Source organism: Lissotriton vulgaris, chromosome 12, assembly GCF_964263255.1.
Source record: "Lissotriton vulgaris chromosome 12, aLisVul1.2, whole genome shotgun sequence".
Classification (NCBI taxonomy): domain Eukaryota; kingdom Metazoa; phylum Chordata; class Amphibia; order Caudata; family Salamandridae; genus Lissotriton; species Lissotriton vulgaris.
This window is the reverse complement of record NC_141700.1, coordinates 349,453,525-349,475,093: the sequence shown is the minus strand read 5'-3', so window position 1 is coordinate 349,475,093 and position 21,569 is coordinate 349,453,525. Positions and strand designations below refer to the sequence as shown.

At 43.9% G+C, this 21,569-nt stretch overlaps 1 protein-coding gene across 4 annotated transcripts in view; it reads left to right on the top strand.

The window, feature by feature from the left end:
- MYLK3 (myosin light chain kinase 3) overlaps nt 1-21,569 on the top strand; it is a 709,471-nt gene that overhangs the window by 580,165 nt on the left and 107,737 nt on the right. For all 4 annotated transcript variants that reach the window (XM_086945117.1, XM_086945116.1, XM_086945114.1 and 1 more), the window contains exon 11: nt 5,905-6,057. In XM_086945117.1, the coding sequence (XP_086801243.1) occupies nt 5,905-6,057 (153 nt within the window). The remainder of the gene's footprint in view (nt 1-5,904; nt 6,058-21,569) is intronic.

Here is a 21,569-nt window from a genome sequence, read left to right as displayed (position 1 = left end):
CAAAGGTTCCAAAAGCGAATCTATCCCAGATATTATGGGTCGGCCCGGTGGTGGACGTTGGGCCTTATGTATTTTTGGCAATTGGTAAAAATACGGGGTGACCGGGTTGGATACTTGTAGGTATTGTCCCTCTTTCAGAGTGAGCCAGCCTTCTGCTAGGGCTTCCTCAACGATGTGAGCTATGACGTTGGTAAGTCTAGCTGTCGGGTCTTCCTTGAGTTTTCTGTACGACCGATCGTCGTTGAGCTGGCGTAAGCACTCGTTCCGATATGTTTCCACATCAAGGATGACCACCCCTCCCCCCTTGTCTGCTGGTTTAATCACAATGAGGGGATTTTCAGTTAGATCTTTGATAGCATTTTTTTCATCTCTGGTCAGATTGGAAAACATCCTCTGCCTACTAGTGAAGAGCTCCTTAATGTCATGATTGACCGCTTCTTCAAAGGTTAGTACCTTGGGGGGTTGGCCTAACACGGTAGGATTAAAAGTCGAAGGGTTCTTCAAACCAGTGTTACTTGAGGCAACATCTTGTGAATTTTCAATGGCTTTATTAGCAAACAGAAAATGCAGCCTGATCTTGCGATAAAGTTTACTTAGTTCAATTTGGGCCTGAAATGGATCAGTGCGATTTGTTGAGACAAACCCAAGGCCTTTATTTAACACTTGCTCTTGGGTCTCTGTAAGTTGTTGGGAGCTCAGATTTATGACTAGACTGGTCCCGCTGCGGTTGTTGGTTGCTCCTGAGGGATCTTCTTCCCACTCCTCAAATCCATGGTCTGGGGTGGTATGTTCCAGCGGACCTGTCCTTGTCTGGGAGTTCTTTGGCGACCCCGGCTTCTCCTGCCCCCCCCCTAAAAAAGACTGTTGGTTGTAGTCTCCATTCTATGGAGACTACAACCCACAGACCATACATACCACCCCAGACCATGGATCTGAGGAGTGGGAAGAAGATCCCTCAGGAGCAACCAACAACCGCAGCGGGACCAGTCTAGTCATAAATCTGAGCTCCCAACAACTTACAGAGACCCAAGAGCAAGTGTTAAATAAAGGCCTTGGGTTTGTCTCAACAAATCACACTGATCCATTTCAGGCCCAAATTGAACTAAGTAAACTTTATCGCAAGATCAGGCTGCATTTTCTGTTTGCTAATAAAGCCATTAAAAATTCACAAGATGTTGCCTCAAGTAACACTGGTTTGAAGAAACCTTCGACTTTTAATCCTACCGTGTTAGGCCAACCCCCCAAGGTACTAACCTTTGAAGAAGCGGTCAATCATGACATTAAGGAGCTCTTCACTAGTAGGCAGAGGATGTTTTCCAATCTGACCAGAGATGAAAAAAATGCTATCAAAGATCTAACTGAAAATCCCCTCATTGTGATTAAACCAGCAGACAAGGGGGGAGGGGTGGTCATCCTTGATGTGGAAACATATTGGAACGAGTGCTTACGCCAGCTCAACGACGATCGGTCGTACAGAAAACTCAAGGAAGACCCGACAGCTAGACTTACCAACGTCATAGCTCACATCGTTGAGGAAGCCCTAGCAGAAGGCTGGCTCACTTCGAAAGAGGGCCAATACCTACAAGTATCCAACCCGGTCACCCCGTATTTTTACCAATTGCCAAAAATACATAAGGCCCAACGTCCACCACCGGGCCGACCCATAATATCTGGGATAGGTTCGCTTTTGGAACCTTTGTCGACCTTCGTCGATGTGTTCCTACAACCTATGGTGCGAGAGATGCCCTCTTACTTAAAAGACACCAAAGATGTCCTTAGACTATTACCCAACATTGAATACGACATCAATACAGATTTATTGGTGTCGTTTGATGTCGAGAGTCTATATACGTCTATACCCCAGACGCAGACTCTACAGGTGATAGAAGATTTGTTACTATCACGGGACTTAATCTCCATAACCCCAGTTAGACTCATCATGACCCTGGCAACACTGGCCATGACGGAGAACTTCTTTGCCTTTGAGGATTCCCTTTATTTACAGATTAGCGGGACTAGCATGGGCAGCGTTTTTGCCCCTAGTCTCGCTAATCTGTACGTGCACCAATTTGAACAACAGCACGTGCTCGCAGACACCAACCCCCATCTATCGTGCTTGCGAGCATGGAAACGCTACATCGATGACATCCTTGTGGTGTGGCGTGGGAATGAAATCCAACTCAAAGAATTCCATGAGTGGCTGAACCAAAAAAATCGTTATCTTAAATTTACCATGGAATTCGATGCATGTCGATTGGCTTTCTTAGATCTTATGATCATCGGCACAGTGGATGGACTCAAGTCAGAGCTCTATCAGAAACCTATGGCCCGAAACTCTCTGTTGAATTACCACAGCTGCCACCCAAAGTCCCTTAGGGATAATTTGCCCTATGGGCAATTTCTGCGCATACACAGAAACTGTACTGATAAAGAAACTTTTGAAACACATGCCAAAAATCTAACAAGAGACCTCTTGGATAAAGATTACCCGAAACAACTGGTAAACCGATCCAAAAAAAGAGCAAAAAACAATAATAGAGCTAGCCTACTGGAAATAATGCCTCCCAAACAGAAGACAGAACGAATTACCTGTGTGACGACATTTGGTACACTATCAAACCAAATTACTAGCATCGTCAAGAAACATTGGGGCATTCTCAATACGGGAAAAGACAAACTGCCCGTTCCCCTATTTGCCTTCAAAAGGGGACAAAGTCTCAAGGACAAATTGGTCCATACAAGACCTAAGATTGAAATCCCTAAAACAAGAGGCACTCTGTGGGATATGCCTGCTGTAATCGGACACCATCCTTGTGGACAATGTGCAGCATGCCCCCAGACTCGTAAATCTACTACACTCAACATTGGGACAGACCATCCGTGGGAACAGCGGAGGTTTACGAACTGTAATAGTTCCAACCTCATATACTTAATCAGCTGTCCCTGCGAGAAAAAATATGTGGGAATGACCACGAGAAAAGTAAAGGCCAGGATCTCAGAGCATAAGAGCTCAATACGCTGCAACAAACAGACAACACGAATGACCAAACATTTTTTAGAGGCACAACATGCTCCCACCGACTTACAATGGACAGTGCTGGAACAACCAATAATCCCTAAGCACATAACAGACATTAGCACTTTCTTACACCGAAGAGAACAAAGATGGGTGCACAAACTTCAAACCGATATAACAGGTCTGAACGAAGACATCCCATGGATGTCGCTATAGGTTATTGTCCATTGAATACGGGGAAGTAAGTCCTGCATCTATGAGCCAGAACGTTGCAGAGATATCAAGTTGGTTCTATTTCTCCACCTCCAACTATGACCACTGACATCCATTGGTTCCACCTCCAACTATGACCACTGGCATCCATTCACAGTAATCATGGCAATGGAGAGTGTATGACAATATAAATAGAACACATAGAAGCTAGCAATTGGGCCTTGAATCACAGTATAGACCTACTGGTCCTCTTAAACACCTTAATACAATCTACAGGCGAGCATAGTAGACCAAGCAACAATGATACTCTGCTTGCCGAGTTTCAACATACATCGCTGGTTTTACAAAGAAACCAACTATCAGTTCGTCTAACATGGTTTTGTTATTACAATAACGGGGCATTACATGTTAAAGTAAACCAATGCGCTGAAACGGTTATAGACAACATTGGGCGAGAGGTTATAAGTAAATAAACTACACTACCCATCAACGGTGTAGTCTCGGGGTACACGTGACAAAGAACGTCACGTGCTACCTCCTGGCTCGTAAAGTACTGGTGCTGTTCCTCATAATAGGCACTCTTTTCTCTGAAAATGTACTATTAAATTGGGCGTTTTTATTACTAACATCAACGCTATACATTGCCAATAAAAACGGCATCTGGTAAACATAGGCGAGGGACTATAAGTAAACCAACTACATCTCCCAGTTCGCTTGTAGTTCTCCGACGCACGTGACAAGTTGCGCCACGTGTGTCCTCGCCGGCCAATCGCAAGCGGTTTAAATGTTCCGCTTCCTGCCCGTTCGGTACCTCCCACTGTCAGCCTAGAGGAAGGCGAGGAGTACCGACGGACAGGTAAGCGGGTGGGGGCCACAGGACTAACGTAACGAAATGGGCTACGTTGGCGCTTCCGTTTACAAAAGGATCCTAGATCTGAGAGGGAGAATCTTCTTTTCTGAATGTTAAAATTGTTCGATCCTTCACTCAGCCCGTATACCCGATAGACACACATGGGTACTTGTTTTCCTACAAGTAAGCAACGGAGCACAAACACCTAATCTAAGCACCAAACTTAGTTGCACCTGAAAACTTAAAGGCTACATTGCGAATACCATCTACTTTCCCCTGCACCGGGGTGGAATTCAAAACAGCGGCAGAACTAATAGGCTGGGGAGAAAGTGTGTGTGTTTCTGACGGAGTTCCAGCGAACTCTTCCTCTTTCATTATTTTTTCTTTTCACATTCAATAGAGCGGTGCTCCATTTGTACCTGAGCTGTAGCCGGGTGAGGTGGAGAATTCATTCCCCAGACTGTGGGGGAGTGTATACAACCTTTTCCATTCCAGGATTTCTCTACCTGACCATTTGGTTGATTGTTTAACAACCATTGACCAATATTATTTGGCAGAAAAATTAACATCACGAGAGATTCTCTGTGTATTTGTAGCTACCGTCACTAACTGTGTGTAATTTATTTATGTGTATGTTTGTTTGTCCTTTGGTGACTCAATGGATCATTTCAACCGGCGATCTCAGGTGATATGATTTTTGTACACTTTTCTCAGCAGTAGCACTTGATCCTTAAGGTCCTGATGAAGCAGATGGGTATCTTGTGAGCCCAAAAGAACTGCAGAAACATGTCGACCTAGATAAGACCCAAGTAGTTATTTGTTAACACTACTTTGCACTGTTTTTTAACCTTGGGTGTGGGTAGGACCCCAATAAAATTATTTTATCCACTCCCACAACCCAATATTAACTTCACTTTATCACACGCTACAGAGAGAACCTTTTGCACTGCTAATTATCTTTGCCCCCTGATACCATCACATAGTCTTCATTTATACATCACCAATTCCTTCACATATGATTAGGACACAATCTACCTAATCCTATAGTGGATTTGATTCCACTTCCTTCGGGTGAAGGATCCCAAATGATGTAGGGCGGTACAGGACGGGTATCTGATGGGAACACATTTTTTCACCAGGAATACCTTGGATTCAGGGATTGTGTTCAATCAATACACACACAGTTACCTAGATAGCTACATTTCTTTTGACCCATTGTTATACTTGGTTTATTTCTGTTCTTTAATGTAACCCACTAATGATGTGAGGAAATCCCAGACCCGACTCATGCTTTCCTTCCTCCTAGTCAACAACCACACAGTCTACACTTTGACAACTAACTCCAACTCATTGTTATCCTTGTATATTTGATCAAAAGGCCATCTCCAACCTGCTGTTAACTGAGCTCACGTCAGCCAAGCCCTTTTTGCATCTGTGAAAAAATGGTCATGGTTTCTAGTGCTACTGACAATAAGATACATCCCTTCCACACTCACAAAGGGGTCTAATGTATAGATCTATTCATTATTTTTGCCATGTACCTCATTCAGTTAATAAGCTTCAAATGAAAGTAGAGGGAACTGGTCAACATGAGGAGTAATGTGCCAGTCTGGTCATTGCTACAATTGGACAAGGGGTCACGTGCCAGTGAGGTCAGAGGTAGCAGTTCTCGGCATCACCGTGTATCAACGTCAGATAAATGACTCCTTTCCATGATAAAGTTTGTGTGTGTATTTTTTTGAAAAATTATTGATTTTTAATAAATATTTTACAACTTTTGAGTGTTCCTGTTTGAGATTGTCAACTTCCTGTTCTTGACTTTCAGGCTCAGCGGCTTATCACCTTTTTTGGGCGAGAACGATACCGAGACCATGAATTACATCGTCAACTGCAACTGGGATTTTAACGCAGAAGCGTTTGAAGAAGTCTCTGAAGCAGGCCGCGACTTCATCTCCCAACTTCTAGTGAAAGAAAAGAGGTACTTCACAGGTCACTTCAGCCGCCTTAAGAGCGCTACAAAAATGTAATTGAAAGAGTGCTCAGGAGGGCAAGACGCTTGATTCATGACAGGCCATTTTCCTATTACCTGCGATGCAACTGTAAAAGCAAAAAGAGAAATTGCTTACATTTCGGGTGGCTCTCTCTGCCACCGGCCACAATTCATATCCGCCAGGCGTGGGCTGTCGACCTCAGTGGGTGCCAATTTGCTTTCTATGTATATGCCAGAAAATGTGAACTTTTACATTCAGTTTAAAACGAAGGCGGAAGCCATCTTTTCTGCGTGGCCTTCGAGAGCGGTGATATCACCCACATGGCAGGTTACCAGTGCAGTAGCAAAAAAAATCCAAGATGCGAATGCAATTTCTTTTTCGTCGGATTTCTGAATATTTATAGAATTCCGACGTGGTTATTCAATTTGGGCTTTGAAGAGCCCTCGACAGTTATCTTTGCTAATGAGGCCAGAGAGACATTTAACAGCTTGCTTCCAATTAAATGCGAGGCGGGAAGGCCTCAGATTGCCCTCGGTTCCTCTCCAGAACTACTGAGGTGCTGCTGTTCAAGTGGCCAGGCACTTAAAAAGTTCTCTCTGCACGTCAATTCTAAGTGGCTGCACCTCTCTGCCCTGAACCTCAGAGATGGGGAATTTTAAGACCTTTTTGTCAGGCGAGAGTAGGTGCGTGGGTGAAAAGATTAGGGACAACGCAATGATGACCTCTGACATTTTTTTCAGGGAGCAAAGCATTACATTCCTAACACGCACTCTTGGCGCTTTGGCAGCAATTTTCATCAGTTTCCTCGATTCTGCCTTATAAAATTGTAATCTATTTATTTTGCTTTTGGGGTGTTTTTTTATGGCTCAATCTGAATAAAAGACATCATTTAGACAGTGCTTTAAATGGAAAAAAATAAGTGCAGGTTCTCATCAAATTGAGATGTGGGCGGGGTTAGGGGCGGGCAGGGATATGGGGGTGGAGCCATGGGGGCGGGGCTACGGGTAGTGCTAAGGGGCCATTAATTAAAACATTGCTAAAACCTCATGACCAAATGAAACTCTTCATTTAAGATTTCGTTTCATTGGCGCTTTATGTTAGAAATTGTTTCAAAGGCACGAAGAAAAAAGTTCACTAAAATTATTTTCTAATGTCATAAATATTTTACTTTTAATTGAATGTAAACCCCTTCTTAAATTGTTTCCAGTGTAATAGCGCCTTGGATCTCACAAGCATTGGAAAAGTGCTATAGAAATCAAACATACATAACACAATATCACAAACTTTCTTGATCAATTACATTTTAAAGGAAAAGCATGTATATTATTTCTCCTCTTTATAAGTTAAGCTCTGACAAGCTATGGCTGCAGTGTGTTTATCAGTAGGGAGAGGGGTGAGATGCAAATTTGGCCTTTCATCTGTCCCGCACCAAGTTGTTTACACCTTGCAAACCGGTTGAAGGGAACTGGACAGCAGGGGGCACATGAAGAAATTAAAAAAAACAAAGCTTTCGCCACTTTTCGAAGGTGTTTGTATGGCCAACAGAGCACAATAGCCCAGCGTGCAGGTCTGCTGAAAGAATCTCCTGTGCCCAGGAGGCTGCAGCATCCCGGGCTAGAGAGCACAACCGGAGGAGGGGCATTGCTCAATTAGGAGATGTTAAGGGGAGATTAGCACTCGAGTGCTTCACAAAAGCGGTTAGCTGTGTGTCGTGCTTTTTTTTTAGAAGCCAAATTAAGTTGGGCTGCTACTCCATGAGTACCGGTACTGTCTTTGAGGCATGAAAAAAGTTCCGGTACTCAAGCGCAGAAAATTTAGAAATGCCGGTACTCAGTACCGGTGAGTACCGGCCCATTTAAAGCACTGCATTTAGTCCATGGTGGATGGCTCACCAGGTCCAGGACCGCCCAACATATTTTGGGAGCCGCGCAATGCCTGGCAGGTATCTCACTACCTGAAGGGTATCCGTCGGTGTGATAGGTGTGATAGAGCGTGCACGTCACCAGACTACAAATATACCATACTCACCTGGGCCCATAATCAATAACTCACAACTTAATCAGGTAACCTTCGCTCTACTACCAGTTATTTTACCTACTAGGTCCTATACCATTGACTTACCAATCCTTGTCGATGGTACCTGCAAACCTATTGGATCAGGGTGTTAGAATAATAGGAAAAATAACATTTGCACTCATATAATAACCACAAACTCGGGAAAGGTTTATACTCTTTATCTAAATTACTTAAATGGTCATGATCCAAAGATTAAACACCAAAAGACTCTCAATTATGAAAATAAGAATGTAACTATGCAAAAGATGTATTAAACAGTTTTCAAACATTTAGCAATAGGGAGGGTAAGAAAAGGAACATGATATGCAATAAAAATTATTTTGAGCAATTAACAAAGGGAGGGTAAGAAGATGGAACATATGTAATTTCAAAGCTTTAACAGTAGGAAGGGTAAAAAAATAATAATAATACAATGACGAACCCACACAATTTTTTATTTGCCTAGAATAGTGTGAAGACCAACCAAGGCCACGGGTGGGTTAAAGGACAGAAAACCCCAAAAGTTGCAGTCGCCAGTAGGCCAGCAGGTGCAGATTCAGAATCAGGACAGGTAAAGCCAATTTGGATTAGGACAGGACCACCAAAGTTTAAGACCGGCACCCGCAGTTCAGTTGCAACGCCTGCGCTATTCCCTCTCTGCAGCTAACAGCCAGAACCCCGATTGGGTTATCGAATTCACCAACAAAGTGCTTCGCCAGCACCTCGGCTCCTAGACCCCGATCGGGTCAGGCGAATCTTCTGACATAGTGCTTCGCAGCACCTCTGCTCTCAATTACCTATTGAGGGAGTTGGGTCAGTGACAGGTCAGCTATTCGGACAAGTCGGACAAATTATCTAGCTAAGCCCACCCTAGTTATACTATTTTTCAGGTCAGTGTACCACCCCCCAATGTTGCAAGTGGAAGGATCCCCAAATTTGACTGGACAAGGAATGAGGAGAGGTCATCACTCTATATAAAAAGAAAACTTTTCAAGATTAATACTAATGCTTGCTTACCCGCCCATCATTTCACTTTCTCATGCACTTTTATTCCACCTGGCAGTGAATGTATCAATAATGATTCCAATGTAGTCCATATTTTTGTTTAGCTTCCTTCACAGGGTTCAGAAGTTGACTTTCCCAGGAACATCTTCAAGCAAGTCATGACTTGGCCGGGTTTCAATGCTAGTGCTTCAGGGTTTGTGTTTCTTCGGCGCAGATGCAGTTTCTCTAGGATGGAGTTCAGCAGTAGGCGTCAGGCCCAAAATGAGTTACATGTAAAAATAGAAAAGAAATAGTTTGAGAACACAGAATAAATGAATGCACTGTAAACCACTTATCTCTACTCTATTCCCATTACTTTATATTTTTCTATTGCGTTAATGTTAAGCAGAACGAACAGCTTAGTAAAAGCAGCTGAGCAAGTTTCAGGCATTCGGTAACACAGAGCAGCCATATTTAGTTCTAGTGCGCAGAAGCAAAAGTTTCCCTCCAAGCGAAAGTTACGACATGTCACGTGAGTATGACAGACGCATGCGCATTAAGAAATCCAGCGTAGCAACAGCCATATTATTTGCAAGAGGATTAACATTAATAGAAACACATATGCAAGCTTCTTCTAGATACCCAATGTTTATGTGAAATGCAATATTAATAGAACAAACATGTTGATTAGTATATTAACGTTATGTCGAGAGGACTGATTACAAGCAAGTCACGTTACGTGCAAATCCTTGCTCCATCAGGTGTGTTGCAGGCAGTGAGTGCGATTTTGCCCAGTGTAAAACAATTTTCTACCCCTGCTTGTCATGTTTTTTGTTTTTTCACAAACTCCCAAAGTGAGAGTTCATAAAAAATAAATCAATGGTCCTGACCAGCAGGGACTTTTCTCCTTTCACCGGGGACTTCTGTAAGCTTTCATTGCTCCGATCAGACAAGCATCTCATGTCAGCCCCAGACAGGGAAGACCAGTGTGAGTCTACTCCACTCTAAACAGGAAAGGGCACCTGTCGCTTGGTGACTCAGTGGCAGACAACATTCAGGTAAAGGTCTTCTGACAGCAGAGCCAGCTGATATGCTGTCATTGCAAAGCCTGCTGTCCCCCAGCACAAAATGGGACAGAAGAACTGCGTTGTTGGTAGACGAGCCATCTACCATTTCTTTATCTAATCCCCCACATCTGCCAGTCTCCAAATGGAACCCTAAATCTTTGGCATGTATAAAACACATTTGAAAAAGCAGTATTTGGAAAGTCTTCCTGTTTATTACCCACAATGTCCCTTTTCAGGTCTCGCCGGAGCCATACGCTTTTGCTTGTGGCGGCCTAGAGCTTGCGGTTACGCGCGCGAATGCACGCTTACAAGCAGAGGTGCCATCTGGCTTTCCTCGTGATGCTCATGAAGCGCATTGCTCACAGCGCGCGATCACTTTCACTTTCGCGGCCGCGTCACTTTCACGGCCGAGAGGCCAATGCTGGTTTCACTATGGCAATCGCTTTTTACATTCACTGTCCCATCTTTATTTCACCTATTCCTTAACGCATGTATACTTTAAAGCACTCAGCATCCCGAGCACCGATACTCTCCGAGTTAACGTTGGGATATGGCTCTCACAGTCTCGAGCATCGCACCGTCCACCATATAGGTAAGCTGCACACGTATATATTGACTAATGTTTCGCTCTATGAGTTTCTGTCTATACGTGCTAATTAATGCCCTTAATTTTCTTACAGACCTCGATTCTAAAACAGTGGCTAATCTGGTAATACCTGTTTGGTATCACCTAAGTAGGCGTTCTCAAATTAACCACGGTTATCACTGGCACGTTAATTAATGACTCCTCGAGTTAAGTTATTTTTGTAAACAGTCACGTAAATCGTTATCACAGGCATACAAATAACTGACTCTTTGAGTCTCACTATTCTGTAAATAATCACCTTGTCGACAATCGCATGGCACCTATCCTAATACCGCTTGCTTTTTAAACTAGACCTGAAAACATTCCTGGTCACCTTTGAGAAGCAGAACTGTTTTAAACATAATGACACAGCATGGACTTCACGATTCACTTGCACAGACTTCCTATTGTATGCCCCGATCACATCATTAAGTGAAGCGTGTTATGCACTCCTGAACACAATTGGCATTGTATCCTTATTTTTAACCAGGCAGACACCATGAACACTTCGGGTCACTCGTTACAATGCTGAATTATTCTATTTCTTCATTTCATTTATAACTATATGGCACAGCATGGATCTTGCGTTTCTCCCACTTCTTGAGCACAACTGGCACCAGTTTAAATCGTTCGTTTCTATCCAAAATTCACCTGAAGTAATTCACTTCGCTTTTACATGGCGGAAGGCTCAAATGCTTGATTTTGATTCTTTTATTTTCAGGATAAACATTCCCCTGATGAAGGGTCTTCGAACCGAAATCCACTGGGATGATTGAAACGAGATATAAAATATATGTGATACCATGAAGCAGTTTACTTCAATTACATGATGTACATTCACATATGAGAATTTTCATAGTGATGCTGAAACATCCTGTCATATAGATATATTTAGCCTGTATGCTGTGTTAAGTTAGCATGAGCTTTTTAGGAGTTTAAACGCCATTTTACCTTTCTGCTGCTTTTGCACACAACACATAGCTGTTGCTTTAGCTTTGAGCCTAGTAGAATGTTTTTGATTCATGCGAATATTAATATGTTGTTACTCTGATATCAGCCTTGCTTGGTGAGCTGTGTCTGTACAGTGAGTACAGAAACCTTCAAGGATATCTCAACACAGTGGTTGTTGTGAGCACTGATCTTCGCACGTTCCTAGACATAATATACATGCAGCTGCAGCCAAGTTCTGGCTTTAGGCGCGTTTTATATTGCTTTGCACAAGAGCATACAAACACACTTGATGGTGCTTCGCATGCAGATAGCTGGTGGAAGATGATGTGATCCCTTACCACTAGGATCTTGAGGTATGGGGCCGCCCTGCTAAAACACAAAGAGACCTTATTAGATATAATATAATATACTAGCTAGGGAGGGTGAGAATTGGGTTTTGTTAAACCCTATTCATTTTAGCATAATACCATGCTTTCACCGTTTGTGTTCTATGGACTAGTGACTATCCTGATTACTTTGTTTCTTATAATATGTTTGCTTGTATTAGCTAAGATACTGCGTTTGAGAACACTGCATTAGTGAATAAACATTTCAAATATGCACATGTCCTCTTTTACTCCTTGTTCTGGATTGGATTGAAATAATTGTATAACGAAAGAGTGTTCATGTGTTCCACGTTACCTGAGGTGTACTAAGTCCATTTTCTGGTTTGTCTAAGCATTGGGAGTTTGTGATAACCAATGAGACACTGTAGCTAGTCTGGTAGGGGATTTTTGGGTACTAAGGTGAGTTTTGGCACACCCTAATTCACTGAGGTTCCAAGCCTCTATGCACAGTTCTGTCTGAGCACGGAATCGCTGCGACATGGCGCCCATTCGTTGGTGGTCTTATTGCATGATACTTGAGTAGTACATCGTTCAGTCCTTAACCCCTTCATTGTTGTTTCCTGTTAACGGCGGTGTCGGACAAACCTACCGGTATTCGTATAGGTCCTTTCAAGCTTGAATCTTTCTAAAATGGTTTCATTGAGTTACTACCCAGTTGTGCTACAAAGTTTCCTTTGTACCTTTTTTCTTTCTGTGTCACTATGGCTGCGGTGGACATTGCGTAACATAGCCGCATTGCGGTGCTCAATCATTTGCAGAATTATAATGTCCCCAAAGATGGTATGGCCGTGATCTTGGTAGTGAGTGCAGAGGTGGCTTAATCGCATGAGATTTTCTACTCATGGGTGACCTTCCCAGCTCTGAATGCAGATACTCGTGTGTTCGACACGCACACTCCCACGGCTGTGCCAGCAGAATATGCACCATATAGGGCACAGGAGATTCCTATTGATACTTGGCAGCATTGTGTTTGGTTTAATGGCGCCCTACCCCATTCATTATCAGCTCCGAGGTTAGGTCCTTTGTCCATTTCAGGCGCAACTTGGCCTGTTTTGGCTGAATTTACGCCTCATCCTCAGCACGGAGCATGTAACGTGGCTGAGTTAAGTCGACAACATGTGGTCTCAATTAGCGTGATTAGGTCGTTAGTGCAATACATTACCCGCAATCTCCCGGGCAGGGCCCCGGGTGGTGCGGCGCTTCCTGCCGGACAGGGCGGAATGAAGCTCAGTCCCGATATGGTCAACGCTGTGATGGGTAAGCGCCCCTAAGAAAAGGATGATTTTCCTTTCTGGCTTGCCGAGAAGTTTGACCAACATGGAGGCAGTATTTCCTAACACGTCTCCTGATGAGAAACACAGGATTCTGACAATTAGCTTACCAAAGTACTTGACCTCCGAAGTCGGTGACTGTGAGACCTGGGGAAAGACATTTGCGGCGGTCTACATGAGGTGTTACGGCACTCTGTCTATGACTGTCCTGCTGACGGCCCTTAAACGTGTTAAAGATGAACACGGACCAGAGGCTGCGGTTGAATTGGGTATGCGTCTCTGTGGCGCCTTTGATGTGGTTTCGGATCTCGTTCTTGCTAATGTCAAGGGGGATGCAGTGAACTTTCAGGTTGCCAATGCTTTGCAGGCGATTCCCGATGCCGAAAAACCCCGGCAGTTGGCGAGGATTATTGTGGCGGCTTATAAAACCGTGGGCCGCAATAGTAGGGGTCTCAAGCCTTTTTTTACTGAAGAGAAAAAACAACCCCGAGGGCAGAAGTCGGAGTTCGATGACCAGCCCAAGTCCAAAAAACAAAATTGGCCTAAAAAACAAAAACAGGGTAAGCAACAACAACAACAGAAACAGGAGTCTCGTACTGCGTCTCCATTGCCTGCGGCCACATGACTTGCGCGATCACGCGATGATAAAATCACCTGATCGTTTTCAGGTTTCTGACCAACGCTCTCCTCGTTCTTTTCAGGAGTCATCGGTCTTTTCGTCCGGTGGTGGAGGAGGCGGCAGGGGTCGGGGTGGTCAACAAGGACATGACCAGCCTCGCCCGAAAGACGGTAAAGGCAAGCAGGACGATTCTACACTGGAGAGACCCTAGTTTCAGAAAAAGAAAGTCGCTGCTTTAACAGCACACAGATATGCCACAGATAGTGAGAACCCAGCTTCGGAATCTGACATGGGCTCTGACCTTGCTGGACAGCGCAGTGGAGATTACTATAGTGCAAGAGGCCCTGCGTCCACTACTGAAGGTGACAGCGACTGACCGTTATGTTGTTGTGGAGACACCTGACTCCAGAGTAGCTCCCCCTGACAGACTCTATGAAATAGTCTTATTCATTGAAGGTGACATTCAACGTACCATAGAAGGGGTATTTTGGGAGAATCGTACGACTACCTATGACATTTGGTTAGCGGAGGCTGACTGGCCCCCACCTTTTGTGCATGCAGCTCCGAGAGGGGAGGAGGTAATCCTCCCTAGTTTCGCACACATGGTCTTGAAGGAGCATGCATTGAATTTTGCAGAAGAGTGGGCTAAGGCCCTTGCGCCGGCTCTGTATCGTACGCACTGTGGATTGGATAAATTTTCCCCGCACTACAAGATTCCTTTGCGGTCTATGCCTCAGCCTCAACCTCAATATCCCATAAAGCGCGAAGCGAAGGCTTCCGTTGCGGAAATCCTTGAACAATTAGAATATCAGGGTGTTATTGAAACTTGTGTGTCACCAATGAATAACCCTCTTTTTATTGTAACCAAGCCTGACGGCTCATATCGTTTGGTATTGGATTACTGGCATTTAAACTCGCATTGCCGTACCTGTGCAGTACAGAATACTCACGGCTCTGCTTTAGTGGATAGTCTCGTGCGTAAGCGGTTTAAAACCACGCTTGACATTTCCAACGGTTTTCATGCCCACCATTTGGATGGTCTGAGTTCCAATGGACCTCCTTTACTTGTGGCGGTGTCCAAAAACATTTCAAGCATTTACCAATGGGCTACAAAAATAGTCCTGGAGTGTTTGCTGCCCGCATAGTCTTTCTCTTAGAGAGAGAAGACCCAGATGCTTGTTCATATGTGGATGACATTTATCTCACGGATGATGAACTGTGGGAGCATCTGTGTCGAGTTGACTGCTTAATTTGTAGCTTTGCGGACTTCGGTTACAAATTTAACTTTGCAAAATCTCACATTGCAGAGTACACAGTGTTGTTCCTGGGCTACAAGCTCAACAATGAAGGTCGAGGATTAGCTCCTCACTTCTTGGAGAAATGTGCACAATTGCGCGCTCCGACAACCCTGAAAAAATGACAGTCTTTGCTGGGATTTTTGAATTTCGGGAGGCCTACATACCTGAATATGCCCAGCGTATCAAGCCTTTGTATGCTTTGATTCAACCAAATTTTACAAAATCAAACTGGCTGCCTCAGCACTCGGCTATACTGCAATCTTTGCAGGCTGATCTGCTCGCTTCTAAATACTTATTGACTCGTGATAATCGCACCAACCTGGTGATAAGAATCATCCCTGGGACTGTGGGTTTCACATACCTTACTTTTAATCTCCGTCCATCGGCCGACGGACCGGGTCGGCGGAACCCCATCTGAAGGAAGACTGCTCGCAAGACGAAGGTACATCAGCAGCCAGCAAATCACTGAGGCATCTCTATCCTTCTGGGGCTTCTTCGTATATTAGGAGAACGACATAGTACAGCGCCACTGGAACCCCGTGTTAAAGACAAAAAGAACCCCTTTTCTAAAAGGAACGCCAGAGACCTATGTGCCATTCAGTGCCGATTTAAATATCAAAAAGGAGAACGCCTTCCTTACGAGCCTACCCCTCCGGCTTCATTGTTGTCTGTTATCACTCAGACCTTATAGAACTACCTGAAACGGAAAGGGGAACAAAAACAACACGCTAAGGTGCCAACCGATCTTGAATCTGAACAGCCTGAAGCCTGGCTTTCAACATCACCAGCGGCATCGGCGCCCCTATACCTGCTAAGGAGTCGCCTAATGCTTGATATTCTTGAATAACAAAGCTAAAATCAGAATTTTACCATTGTGTCCGCCCCAGTATACTGCCCCTTGCCCTGACGAAGGTGCAGCCTTATTGGCTTGTCACCGAAACGCGCGTCGGCGTATGTCTCCATGAATACGGTTATTGTCCACACTACATCAGGACCCGTAGTTAAAACCACCTATCTGGATTAACACCTTGACATATTCAGCACATCACCATCGTTGTGCTATACCTGCAAGGAGTAGAAAAATTGATTGGTAGAATGAATGATGTATGGTACTAGACTAGTTAGAGTGAGGATTGAGTGTGAATGATATGGTGTGTGTTAAGTATTGGCCGTTACTGGGTAGGACAAATCTCCCCTCTGCTTTTGTTTCTATATATGTGTTTGTTTTATTTATGATATATATGCACTATTGATATACTAAAAAATATATTTCTACACTCCAAAAAGAAACTTTTTATATCTGTGTGATCAGAAAACAAAAAATTAAAAATATATATTTTTCAATATGAACTGTTTAGTCTATTTGATTTGACCATGTGATTGTGATGTTCAGTGTCAATCCCTAGGTTAACCACCCCTTTATATATATCTCCTGGACCCTCTAACTAGGGCCTTTATATCCTGAGGCAGGGTACTCTCCTTTTCTTTTCAATTTTAATGAAGGAGAGACAGTACCTATTGCTTACAAGTAACACTTGTACACTTCGGCTGAAATGCGATTTTCCACTGTGGAGAAGGTTTTGACGGCTGTACAGATGGCGATTCTGAAGGAACGCGCTCTGTCACAGGGAAAACGTATGTTGGTGGTTACCCCGTGTCCTGCTTTGGAGGCAGTACGAAAGCCAGTGTACCTAATTCTAAAGCTTTGCACCCTCGGTGGATACTATGGGCTGCATCATTGACGTCTCCGGATGTCACGTTCATTTTTGATGCCTCCTTACGGGTGCAGGAATTTTTGCAATATGAGTTTGTTCATCCTGCACCTTTGGCTATGCGGCCTTTGGAGGATTTCCATTGCATCATATACACTGAAGGTTCGGCACAGGTTGCGCATGGTTCTAAACACGCCTACGTTTACGCTTGTGCCATTTTGGTAGGTGCCATGGTGAACGATGAGTTCAAGCCCAGAGTCGTGCTCACGCAGACTCTAGGGGACTGCACCGCACAATTGGCAGAGCTTCGTGCTCTGATGCTTGCATTGGAGTACGGTGATCCTAGTGTGACAACACTTATCGTAAGTGATTCTTACTACTGTGTCCAGTCTTACAATGAGAACTTGTTCTTTTGGATTCAGAATGATTTTCGTGATTCCAAGGGTAGCACAATAAAACATAAAATGATCTGGGTCCGAGTGGCTGAGCTTAAAGAGCAGTTGCCACTCGTGTTTGTAGTTCATACTCTCGGTCACCAGCGCGTTGGAGTCCACGCTGTCGGCAACTCGCTTGCTGATGAAGCAGCAAAATCAGCGGTATCGACATATTTAGTTGCAGCAGTCACACGGTTCAAAAGTAAGATTGATGAAGATATCTTGGCGGCTGTTGCTGCCACTGAGAAGGGAGGTAAATATCCTACGGGGTTCCCTTTGAAGTACACTTACCACTTAAGTCCCGATAAGGCTCCTTATGTGAAAATTCCTGAAGTTGGGGAGAGGTTGATTCCCAACTTGGATCGCAGAAATACACTGATCACACCGGCCCATGAAGGTGTTGCGTCTGCGCATGCAGGCGTTTCAGCCACTGTGTCTCAATTACAACAACGTTTTTGGTGGCGGGGACTGTACAAACAGACGCGTGACTATATCCTTCAATGTGACTTTTGCCAGCAGATTAAGCCTTCAACTGCTACGCGTCCGCCCCAAACCCAGTTGTTCATTTTTTCTAATAAGCCATTAGGTTGTGTTTATTTAGATCACTGCGGTCCTTTTTCTTCTGATACTGCGTATAAGTACATCTTAGGAGCAGTTGATTCATGCACACGCTTTGTATGGGTCTGGCTTCATCGCAGCGCTGATTCACGGACTGTCATCAGAGATTTGCGTGTCTTTGTAGGGATTTTTGCATGTGGTACCTTCCATTCGGATCAGGGTCGTGCTTTCGCCTCTAAGGCGTATAGGGATGCCATGGCTTCGATGGGGGTCCAACTCAAGTTTTCGTCTCCATACCGACCTGAGGGTAATAGTGTTGTGGAACGAATGAACCGTGACTTAAAGCAATCACTGACAGCTCGAGTTATAGGCACTGGCAGAAACTGGCTGGCCCATCTTAATGGCGTGCAGCGTGCTCTTAATAATCTCCCTAGAAGGTCTCTGGGTGGGCGGACCCCATACGAAATGCTCTTTGGTATCAAGATGTATGTCCCGGACCTTGACCGTCTACACACGGTTGGTTCGGCTGCTTCCTTTGACGTAGATGAACATTGCAATGTTTTACAGACTCTACACGAGACGAGAGACAGTCTTGCAAAGGAACATTTGCCCTCCACCTCGGATGATGTGTTGCAGATCCCAGTAGTTGGCTGGCTACCCCAAGTTGGAGAACTGGTTCGGGAGAAGATCGATAACAAGAAAGAATTTGGTCCCTCATCCCGTGCTCCGGTTCCCGTGCTTGGGGTGAAGGGCAGAAGAACAGTCATTTTACCACCGCTTCCAGGTCGTAAAGAGAACAGGTATATCTCCATTGACCATGTCAAAATACACAGAATGGCCGATTCTTCTTAGTATGACACCGGCAGTCTCGTCCTTCGATGGTGAGAAATTCTGTATTGGCCTCAGCTTCAGATCGTGCACTGGAGGTGGCCCTTGAGATGCCTGCAGTTTCAAGTCCTTTATTGAGTGCTTTGCCTGGTACTCGCCTTGATGATACAGACTACACCTACCCAACTGACTTATCGATGCCTGATTTACAAACTCGTTTAGCCACAGAATCCCGATTTTCATTTGACACTATTTCACATACTTCAGGGAAGCCCACGAGGCTAAGGGCGTACGCGACTTTGTTTAAAAACATTTTTTGATTCCTCCTTGGACTTATATTTGGCTGGGGCTTTTTGCTCTCTATCTTTTTATGTCAATTGGTTTTGTGTTTTATTTTTTCCGATTCATCAATGGACATTATGTCGAGGAGAGAACATGCATTAGACATCTGAATGGAACATTGGCTCCCCACTCCTCATCACAGTCAGCCCACAGATTGAAAAGAGACTTGGCCTTTGTTAACATTACTGCATGGCCTGTCCTGGATGGAATAGTCTGGGATGCAGTTAAATTTCAAATCCATGGCCCGACTGAAGTTATTAATCTTCCTAATGTGCTTAGAGTTCTTATGGGGGATGTGGTTCAGCAAAACATACGTTATGATGATTGGGATGTTCAGGCCGTAGAGGCTTTGTTTGCTGATTTGAAATATTATGCTGCCTTTGATGCTGAGTATTTATATTTAGAATCTGCAAATTATGGTGATTTGTTTGGTTTCCAACATTTTGGCAATCACTACTTACATAAAACGAATTCTAGGAGAAGTACTGTGAATTATACCCAGTGGGAACATTGCCCGGCTCCTTTAAGAGGCAGCTCGAATACATTTTTGAAAAAGTACACTTATTTTACTGACTTTAATCAGTCCAATCCCGCTTCCTTTTATTTTAAAATGACAGATAAATCCATGTCCAAAGTTAGACTTACCGATACTAAGTTATTGTATTCGAAATCCTTTCTAGACCAGCTAGCTGTTGGTGGCTACGAGTTGTGGAAGGAAACAATTGACCTTAAATCAGTTTGGGGTTCTAAAAGTGGGCAGGTACAAGGCACTGAGGCTTTGCACCGTGCATGTCTCATCCCAAATCATATGTTGTTTTTGAATTCTACTATCTCACAGACAACATGCTTTGGATTGGCTACTTCTAAAAAATTAAATGCTCCTTCCTTCCCTGATTTGGAAGAATATTCGGGTTGGGAAAATTCAACAAAATTTTCGATTAGAGAGTTGCAGACCCTTTTGCTAAATTCATCTTTTAACATATCCAGTTTGGATCCCAAGGGTTGGTTGATGTGGCACAGAAGTGCAGATTCGTGCCAACATCGTTTTTTGGGCCTGGCTGAGGGTTTTACGCAGGTCAGAGTAGATCCCCGTTTTGAGAGTGACCATTCTGTAACCACTTATTCAGTAGGCAAATTGTGTCAGAATTGGCTCAAACACTCTACATTGGTGTCAGTAAAATTGCATTTGTCTAAACTGACTGACGAGGTTGACTTGAATGACTTCATAAAGGGCCCGGCTAAAGGTAGATCTAAAAGATGGATCTATGCCGTTTATAATGAACTCTGGAAAACATCACAGATTGAAGAGGCTACCCGCCTTAGGGCTATTGATCAAGCTAATTTGGAAAAAGTGCTTGCAGTAGTGGATAACAATATTAACACCCTTTCCTCCCGCATTTACACATTGGATAATATTGTGTCATCTGTTGTTGAAATTGTACAGGATGAAGTGTCTGTTTTGTACCATGGTCAAAATCAATTGCGTTCTATTATGCAGTTTGAATGGACCCTGCAGACACTGAAAAACGGAAAAGTGCCTTGGAATTACATTAATGTCTCATCTCTGTTTCCCCCTTTAAATTTGACTGAAAAACAACGTTTGCTTTCAATGAGAGATGCTTCTTTTTCCATGTTACACATTCAACGCTTGGAGTGTTTACCCTTTTCAGTGGCAGAGGCCACTGCTGCTACGTGGCTTATCCACGGGTTAATAACTTTACCATTTGGGCTTTTCCGGTTTACAAAATGCATGAAATATTTTGCCATTGGCAGATACGTGACACTTGGTAGCTCCTATTTACATGAAGCCTGGTCACTCCCTTTCACTTACAGATGCCTTAGGGACGGAAAGGAGGTTTATCTGAAAGGGGAGTGTACGGAAACACCAGATCACTCATTAATGTGTAAACACATACAATTGCATGGCTCTTGTAATCAGGAACGCCCTAATTTAGCATGTGTTTTAAAAGGTACACCTGTGCCCGCTATTGTCCCGACTTTTACTTTATTAGCAAACAGGAGTTATTTACTTTTAAATAATTAAGATTGCTGTGGGTTATTGAAAGGCATAGCTTATGTTGTAACAGTCAGTGAGCGTGTGGTTTACTGTAAAAATGTGTTGTATCCACCCACGCATGGGAACCTGGATGCTTCCATCTGGCCGAGAAATCCGACCTTGAAGTCAGAGTTCAACAAGATGAGCAGAATAAGAGCCTTGTTGTCACAAAAAGAAGTTGCCCTGACATCTGCTTGCGAAACATTTGTCCTTCACCTAGCTAACATCTGCACAGAAGTGCATGCTTTATTAAATACTGACCTTCCTTTACATTTCGGTGAGCTGATTCATACAATCTTTAACGCGTCCTCCA